General features: G+C 35.8%; 1 protein-coding gene across 1 annotated transcript; it reads right to left on the reverse strand.

Annotated features, from left to right (window-relative positions):
* Positions 1-4,353: 4,353 nt before the first annotated feature.
* Positions 4,354-7,638, reverse strand: LOC145034070 (PH, RCC1 and FYVE domains-containing protein 1-like). The gene is made up of 4 exons (XM_078982484.1): positions 5,667-7,638; positions 5,434-5,580; positions 4,741-5,219; positions 4,354-4,635 (listed from the first exon to the last, which is right to left on the reverse strand). The coding sequence occupies exons 1-4, from the start codon at positions 7,545-7,547 to the stop codon at positions 4,482-4,484; spliced, it is 2,661 nt and encodes an 886-aa protein (XP_078838610.1). The 5' UTR covers positions 7,548-7,638; the 3' UTR covers positions 4,354-4,481.
* Between the last annotated feature and the right edge of the window lie 2,093 nt (positions 7,639-9,731).

The following is a 9,731-nucleotide window of genomic DNA, read 5'->3' on the forward strand; positions in this document are numbered from 1 at the left end:
ATGTATGTTAGATGTCTTTGTGATGCTTGCATGTAAGACCAGGAGGTGGCTCTTGGAACTTGTCTGTAAGACCCTGGGGGTAGCCCCTGGCTTGGCAAGAAAGACCACGTGGCAGCCTATAGCATAATAGCAAGACTATGTATCGGCACATAACATCTTATTTGATTATGATATATGAATGATATATATATGGCTCACGGTTATGTATGTAGTATCCGGTCGAGAGAGACCGAAGGGTTAGGCCATCACCCGGATATGCTAGACAGTATGTTTTATTGTGTGGTATATGGTATTTAGGTAACTCACTAAGCTTCGTGCTTATAGTTTTCAGTTTTGGTTTCAGGACCTCCAGTTTTCAAATAATTGAGCTTGGGACGATCGCAATGCATACACCTATGTTTTCTGCAATATGTGATTTCTGGGAATAAACTCTGATAAATGTTTTATTTAAAATTCTTTTCAATGTGTGAACAAAGTTACAATAGTGTTTTAGTTAAATTAAAAATGAAATTTTTACCTTGAAATTTTGGGATGTTACACTCACCTACTTTAATGTTATAAGGAAGGTTCTAGACGGTCTCTTCGACTCTTAATGATGTTGAATTTTAAGTAGCATTTAGTGCTCACCGCCCTCATTGACTTCTTGCATCCTAAGTAGAGTTAACGAAAGGGTTTGATAGGACAATAGTGCAACGTTAAAAATATTAACTTAATAAGTAATAAAACAAAATCTCGTTTTATAAGAATGTGAATCTTATGCTTCCCATCGAAACTACGTCTTGTTGTATATTCTTTTTGGCTATGCGTGTGTGATTTACCGTCACGTCAAACAAGAATATAGTTGAAGAAATGTATATGATAATTGCAATTCTTAAGCGTTACTTGAGCCAAATATCATTGTAACTTAACATGGTCGATTCACCATTTTGATTCATGATCCTCGGCTAATCCAATCGTGAATGTTAAATGAGCATTAGAAGAGATTATTAACATGCTATTGAGATAACTCAATAAATCTCGTGTTCTAAGAATCTCTATAGATTGAGATTCCACCTAAATAACTTCATTGTGTAATTTTCAGCTAATCCACTTTACGTCGTGAATCCACATATGGATCCTAGCCTTTTAATAAATAATTTATATTTGGTAATTACCTTAAAAGGATTTCTTTTTCAAACTAATCATGTTTCTTTTTCTTAATAGATGGCTCCTAGTTCAAGTGATTGTAAGACTATGGTTGAATCATAACATTCACATAGGGTTTAAATGCACCCTAGGGTTGGGCCCACTGATATATATGGTATGCGGTATTTTGGGGAACTCATTAAACTTTGTACTTATAGTTTTGCGGTTTAAACATTTCAGGTACTTCTGGTTCCAAAGGGAAGGACTCGATGTGATCATAATACATCCCCTGGAGTTTATTTCCGTATTATATGTTTTGGTTTACTCTGATATTTAGAATACATTTAAACATTGTTGGCGTTTGAACAGATGATTATCTCATTTTGGTAGTTTGAAAATGAAATTTTACTAATATTTTTGGGATGTTACAATTCCGCCATAAAATCAAGTGTGCTGAAGGAGTGAAAGGGCATTGAGAATCTTACTCTTCGCTCAGATTACTTCACACTAGTTCCAAGATGCTTCCAAAAATAGATCTGAATAGAAAAAAATTCATTATGATGATACATGTTGGCTACCTAAGTGCTTGCTCAAACCAGAGAAACTAAAAAATTCTTTATGTCATCAAACTTAAAGTATGGTGGTTTGGTTTTGGATTTGCCCTGCAATCGCTAGGGTCCAACTACCCTATTCCATATTTGAGAATGCCATATGCTATTGTATGTCCTAGAATTACTTAATATATTATATATTTGGGAATCTTTTAAGTGGTGGATGTGTTTCTTACCTTTCTACAATCTTACATAATTGTTAGGCAATTTACATCTTAAATATACATCGTCGTTATACCACATGACAAACAACTCAAAAGGTTACTGATTCCCTTGTTTCCAGTTTAATTCTTTTAGAACTATTTATAAGATACAATACCTCCACATCTGGAAATGCCATAGTAATTCTGTTGGATAAACTTGCCATTCTAAATAGCCCCTCTTAGCTAAATTTAAATGGCATAAAATTAAAGCTAAACAATAATGTAGTGGATAGCCTTTGTAAGCTTGTTAGAACATCATGCTTGTTTGAATTGATTATCAGATATATATATAAGTAACATCATGCTTGTTTGAATTGATTATCAGAGATATAAGTATTGGAACTGAGAGGGCAATAGAGTTGACGGATTCATGGAATAATGAGAATCAATAATTAGTGACGCTTGATTTATCATGTTGTTTGCTGACATCGGATAATGCCATCAAAATCGAGACTAATGCTTCTTAGATTTGTGGTGTTCATAAGTTTAAACTTTGACAAAATTCGATCATGCAAGCTGGTATGACTACTTTAGCATCAGTACATAAGAATCCGAATTCTTGCTGAAAAGTGCTTAATTTGAGCAAATATCAACTCATTCTTCTTGGCATACTCACTGTTCTTCAAGATTTATCCGACATAAACACCACAAATGTCAACTCAACCTTCTTGGTATACTCACTTATCCGACTATTCCTTATAACACGAGTGAAAAAAATCCCGATTCCATGGTCAAACCAAAACACGAGGAAGTCAACACGAGTTCTTCTTGGTCAACACCAATTTTACCAATCTCGAAGATGCAGATAGTGAAGATGACAACGAGATAAATGCATCTGATGAAAAGAATATAAAGAAAATAAGTATAACATGTAGAGTGTAAGGATGATATTATAGTGCAAAAGTACAACTTACAATTCAAAAAGAACTTCAAAGAGTCAGGTGTTTATAAGTAAAGGGTGGGGAAGATGTCAATCGGTAAGGAAAAGAAGAATAATTTGGAACTTTATGGAACAACTTCTGATTATGGAAGCAATAGTGACTACATGCAAGAAACACATTGTGAGCGTTTGAAAATGCAACATGAAATACAAAGGTCAAAAGGTGTTAAAAAGTCGGTAAGGCTACCTGGTATCCTCATGACTGAAAAGCAAGTCACATCATCATCTAATCATTCCACAACCATTTCATAAGGTTGTGGAAATGATGTTCACTAGTGAAAAAGATAGAGAAAAAGAAAAAAAAGGTGGAGAGAGAGAGAGAGAGAGAAAGAAGCCATCCGTGAAGGTTGGTGAAAACCCCCACTCCACAAGAGAACCACTAAAACTTGGGGCAGTGTTGACCTGTGGAAACCCACCCTCCACATCACCTTCTACATGTGAAATGGTGCCCATACCCGATAGCCTAATACCTATAAACAATGAAGACTCGGAAATCGATGAGCCTAATGTAGAGACCTTGGTCAATACTGCAGCTATAATGGTAGTAGACTCAATGGAAGCATGTTCTTTCCACTCTAACGAAGTTGAACTAGCTAGATAATTATTTTTGTCAAAATGACAAAAGCACCCATAATGTAGGAAAAATGAAACAATGGCTAATTCCATGACATGAAGGTCTAATCAAAGAAGCAACATGTGCTGACACCTAGCAAACATAAACTTGGTACCTAACTTTCAGCTTGAGGAGAAGCCTGTGCTTTAATTCGGCAATCTTGATAGAGGTAATATTGATATAGAGTGAGACTTCAACTATAATAAATGAAAATTCATTTTGCTACATGTTAAATTCTCATGAATTTTGACACTTGTCATTTTATTATATTTTTTAAACAAATAATATTCATATGTCAATTGTTGGTTTTTTCAATTTTTATATTAAAAAGTCACATAATACTTTTATATTTATATATGTAAAATATTAAATATGATAAATGTGATAATACTTATAATTAATAGGTTTCTTTATTTATTATTTGAAAATTTTATTTAAAAAATACTTAACGCTAATATTTTAATATTTAATTTTTTATTTAATCAACCCGTATAATATACGGATTTTACACCTAGTACATAAATATAGAGACAAGGACCAAAATGGAATATTTTTCGGTTTATGTTTTACATCTCATTATAAAGTCCTCCTTAACTAACTACAAATAATTCTTGTCATAGGAATAGTGGCTATTCATTGAGTATTTTGCATATTTTAGTCATCGACAATAGCTTGGGCAGGGGGTTTTTCTCTTTGGAGTACCTTTTTGATATTAAGGCAAGGAGAACCATTTGGCCTCTTCACTGGTTCTCTTCTCTTTTATTCCAATTTGTAACAAACAACTTATTTGGTTTATATTTTCAATATTTTGATTTAATTACATCATTTAAATCCTATCAAAGTCTATCTTTACAACCAACATATCAAAAAAAGTAAATCACTAGTCTGTTCAAAGAACAAATTTGTCTAGTCTCTTTTGAGATCTCGCATTCACAGTAAAGATCAAAGTTTCACATAATTATCAAGTCCCTTACAGAAACCAAACCGAGTTAAGTAGATGGTGGTGGTTCCTCATTATTTTCCGTCGGAGGTGGCGGTGCACTTGAAGTGTTGCGTGGCTTCGCCGGACTATACCTTTTAAGCAGCCTGACCTTGTTTTCTTTCCACCATTCTACTGCCTGCTGCTCTGCAAACCTCCTTTTACTACACAAATATTGGAGAAAATTTCGATTAAGTTCATATTATGGATTAGGTTAGATCCTCTGTTTATATATGCGTACAACTGACTGGATCTTTCTGTTCAAGTACCTGAATCTAACCCGCTTGAATATTTTCGTACCATCTGGAAGTTGGAGTAGGGTTACATAAACACCAGATTCAAATTGTTCAATAACTTCATTGACTCCCTCACTCTTTACATGCTTATGTACTCTTGAACTACCTTCTATGCTTTTCTGACTTCCTGTGTTATTACTAGTTGAAGCTTCATCGTTTTCTTGTGGAGGAATGTCAGCATTTTGTGATGTATCTTGGGATCCATCAACATTCTGTGTCGATTTATTTGGCTCCTCAAGATCTTCGTTTTCATCGATTTTATGATATTTTTTTCTTGTGACTTTACTGGTAGTACGACTTGCTTCAGGCTGATCTGATTGCGAGCAAGAACAACTTGAGAAAGATGTATCATTTCCGTGGGTTTTGATGTAGTTATTGACTTTATCTGTCAACGCTTTGAAGGTTTCATCGTCGGAGATTTCAGGTGGCAGTTTTTCTGTCAATTCGTTTAACTGATAGAATACAGTAAAATAGTTAATTACAAGCTCATTATCACAAATGTTCATCTTTGTTGATTATCAAAATTCAGTACTATTTGTCTTCGAACTCTATATGGTTTCTTTAAAACTTTTAAACAGTATATTATATGCATTTAATAGATCAATCTCTTAATTCAGTAGTTTATATGGTGCAGAAAATTGGAAGTAGATATGATATTTACAGTACCTGAGTTGTGATACATTTGAAGACATCCACAGCAATGGTGCGTTTGGCAGCTTTTGCTGCAGTTAATGACTCAGCGTGTTTAGTATCATTTCGCAACTTTCTAATATCTGCATCTTGCTTTTCACTTTTATGCTTCAAATGTCTCACCTACCATGCATAAATCTCAATATAATTTAATTCAATTATGCATGCAAACACACATAAGAAAATGTTAGATAAAGAAGATCCAGTACATGGTTTTGCAATTTCGACACTTCTTGGCTCAAAACATCATTTGACTTCTTAAAACCATCAATCACACCCCTCGAGAACATAGGAGCACCAGATTGTGGAGAATTAGATCTTCTTGGACGTGGTGGAAACTGTGAACCAGATCTCAAAGCATTCTGATGAGCACTGAGTGAACTCGGAAATGCAACATCCTTTAAACTCTGAAACGCTGGAACTTGTGAAGTTCTTACAATCGAATAAGAATCAGATTTCGATCCATATTTCCCTGATTTCACTTCATGGTATTTAACCGGTTCCATAGTGGGGGAAATCAGAACCCTTGAAGTCCTCAACCTACTCCCATCCATGTGGTTTCGAGTACTAAGCCTCTTGTTGAAATTAGCGACATTATTATTATTACTACTATTATTATTATCACATTCAGCGGCTTTTGCAAGCTTTGCATAACAAGAATCACAAACACGATGAGGCTTTCCTGGAATTGGAGCCAATGCTGCTCTCAAAGCCTTTCGGGAGCTACAACCATGACAATACACAAGCCCACAATTGAAACAATTACGTCTCATTCTTGTAAAACCAAATGCTTGTCTACATCCAGAACAAACTGATTGATCTGCTCCAGATACAGCCCACTTATGAACGCAAATACTCGCAGTATAAGTCGCACCACACGACACACTTTTCACAATCCTATCTTTAAACGATTCAACCAAAGTTGGTGTGTTTCGATCATCAATGTCCCCATGTCCTAGTCTTCCATTTTCACCTTTTCCCCATGTGAACACTTCACTTCTTGATGTCAACACAGCAACATGGTATGCTCCACATGCGATTTCTTCAACAAATTCGCCTACTAATTTATCTTGCACCATGGAAGGAGATTTTCCATTAGCTTGTGGGTTACCGAGTTGACCATGCGCAGGACTACCCATAGTGAAGACATGACCGGATGTTGTAAGGCCTACAGTCATAGTATGTCCACATGCTAATTGATGGAAGTTATAATCAATTAAAGCTGCTATACATGTTGGTTCTGTATAAGATTCTTTGCTTTCGTGACCTAATCGATATTTATCACCATCACCCCATGTGAATAGCTTTTTAGACGTAGAGTGTCCGGTTTGATTGTTTATAATCTCTACAATTGCCGCAGTATGCCATACACCACATGCAACTTTTATAGTCTTGAGTCCACTTAAAGATGCAACCTCTTTTGGGAAATGTACACTCTCGCGATCTCCATGTCCCAAAGCACCAAAAGTTCCATCTCCAAATGTGAATAGCTTTCCATCGATGGTTGATAAGGCTGAATGAAAATTTCCACAAGCAACCGATGTGACTTGAGTTCCTTCTAAAGGTCCAGAAACTCGTTTTGGAATCCAGTGGCTGACATCAGTTCCATGACCAAGAAGTCCAGCATTGTGGGACCCATCTCCCCACGTGTATAAATCCCCAGAGTTAGATATAGCGCATGTGTGAAACTCACCACATGCAATCGAGTCAATGTTGGAGACCGAAAGGAATTCTACAAGGCGAGGGCGACCATGATGTCGGTCTGTTCCATGACCAAGCCTACCTCCGGATTCCTCTCCACAAGTGAAAATCTCACCTTGTTTTGTTAGAAGTGAAATGTGTTGAACACCACAAGCAATTTTTTGTACGTCTATGACTACATTTGACTCCAATGGTTTAGGAGTTAAGACATCATTTTTACCATTTGCAGATTGATTGTTACAAGTTCCATCACAACAGACTTTTCCCCAAAGGTAAACATCTCCTAATGATTCTATGTCATCAGGTCCAGAAGTAGGATTTGAACAACTAGGAGTGCTTGAAACACTAATCCTGTTATAACCATCTGCACAGCTTGTTCTTAGTTGCATGTTTGTGTGTTCAGATGCCACATCTAAGAAAGTGAACTTTAATGTTAGTTACACCAAAAGGATGCCAACTTTGACTTGAGTCGCTACTATAGCGTCGTGAAACTGTAGTACGAAAAAGTAGAAAACTAATTTAGAGGTTGCACACATTACACAAAATGTAAAGATATGAAAACATGAAATTATTTAATTATTCCTCTTTTATCATTTTTTTTTCTTTTTTATTGTATGGAATAAATTTTATATTTTAGAGCAAACAGTATTAGAGGCATGCTTATAGATAAAACAAGGATTTGTTCCACTAGGTGATTGAAGACTTATGTTACTATTATTATATACTCCATCTGTTCTAGAAAAGAAGACCACTTTGCTAAACATTCAAATATAGAGAAGAATTTGCACCATCTCTAGCTATAAGACCACTACAACTCGTGGCATAGAATTTTGTGTGTTATAGCAATAATAACTTTCGGACGTTGCCTGGAACATGTATAAATGATAAATATTTTTCTATGGAAATTAGTATACTTTATGAATTGATTATAATTCATATGCGTTTCAAGTAGGAAATGAATATACAATATGTGTAGGCAATTGGCTTGAATAAATTAACGATATCAATAAAGCACTTCTTACTTCAAAAAATCATTTTTTATTTCTTTTAACTAGGAAATGGAAAATAAATATAATGTGGCAATATTTTTGAAAAAAGCAAATAGTGGTTAGACAAAACAAGTAGAGTGTTACCATCATACATCGGCCAAAAGTAAATTAAGTTGGTGACTTTTAAGTCTAGGTGTCCTCTCCTCCTACAAGTTGGTTTTGGGAGTGAGTTCTACACTTGAGTTTATGGCTTGATACGGGCCTAGTATTGGATTGGGTTCATATCATGAAGATTTGTTCCAACTTTTAAAAGGGGGTGGGATTATTAATCATCAACATAATGACTTCATCAAGCGTGATAACTAATCCAATCTCCCTACAAGTTCTATAGGTCATCTAACTGATATGATCCTTAACGACATATGTATGGCATGATAAAACAATGATCATGATTTAAGTTTGTGTTGAATGATTCAACACTATGGTATTCGTAGCAGGGTTTTGCTATATGCTGATTTATAATCACATTAATGTATGATATTAGAATGCTCATGAATAACTCGTTGATTGAATCATCAACATATAATCTTCGGTACTAAACTTCTTGTAACACCTGTTTTCTGTCAGTGTAGGGCATTCAGAAGTTTAAGGCATGGTTTTGGGAAAAGCCATGGGTCACAATGTTACATGATAACTAGCTGGTCACGACGTGAGGAGGGCTGCAGCCCAAGCAAATGATCTTTTAGGGTTTGCTTTGTATTTAAGCACCCTAAACTCGGTTTTAGGGTTCACTTCTAAGCCTCCATCTCTCTAAACCTCAGAAATGCTAACCCTAGTTCTTCATGGTGGTTTTTGGTGCTCATTTAGTGATTTTTGGCTCTTTGAAGAAGAAGACTCCTTGGGTGCATCCTTTTGGCAATTAAGCTCCTGCCTCATCATCTTGCAGTGCTTTTGGACCCTTATATATCATAAACCTTCTACCTTTATCTCTAATGCATGCTAGATCTAAGGTTTATGCTTTCCTTTTTACGGATGAGTTTGATAGCATGCATGGGAACCATAAAGTAGCAACTTTATGGGTCATTGAGGCATTTCCTTGTAGAATGAGTTCAGATATGAGTTTTGGTATTTATTTAGACTCCAAGCATGAGTCTTAATCTCATTTGCCCTTATAATGACCTAATTGGTGTTCAAGCCATGCATTAGAGATGCATGAATGTAAAGCTTCGATTTTTATGGTCCTTAGGGTTGGGGGAGACCCTCTGGAAAGTCTTAAGGAATGGCTTAAAGGACTAAGAGCTTAATGCTCAATGTTGGCCATAGCAGATCTCACGACGTGAGCAATAGCTGGTCACATCGTGAGATGTGGTATTCGCGACTATATTGCCATTTCCAGTCAGGACGTGCCCTATGGATGGTCACGACATAACCATTGGTTGATATTGACTTTATGACCATGGTTGATTTTTGGTCAAACTAAGGGTTTTGGATTTCAAACTGAGAGGGTAATCTTTATTGTTGTTAGGTGTCATGTAGGATCAGTCTTTGCTGAGTGAGAGCTGTAGAATTTAGCTGCTACTTGCA

The sequence above is a fragment of the Lactuca saligna genome, chromosome 3 (genome assembly GCF_052625555.1).
Source record: "Lactuca saligna cultivar CGN05327 chromosome 3, ASM5262555v1, whole genome shotgun sequence".
NCBI classification, from domain to species: domain Eukaryota; kingdom Viridiplantae; phylum Streptophyta; class Magnoliopsida; order Asterales; family Asteraceae; genus Lactuca; species Lactuca saligna.

Coding starts and splice junctions, on each gene's coding strand:
- LOC145034070 (XM_078982484.1), bottom strand. CDS start 7,547: ATGCAACTAAGAACAAGCTGTGCAGATGGTTATAACAGGATTAGTGTT. Junction 5,581..5,666: donor TGTCGAAATTGCAAAACCAT/GTACTGGATCTT, acceptor TATGCATGGTAG/GTGAGACATTTGAAGCATAA. Junction 5,220..5,433: donor TCAAATGTATCACAACTCAG/GTACTGTAAATA, acceptor GTATTCTATCAG/TTAAACGAATTGACAGAAAA.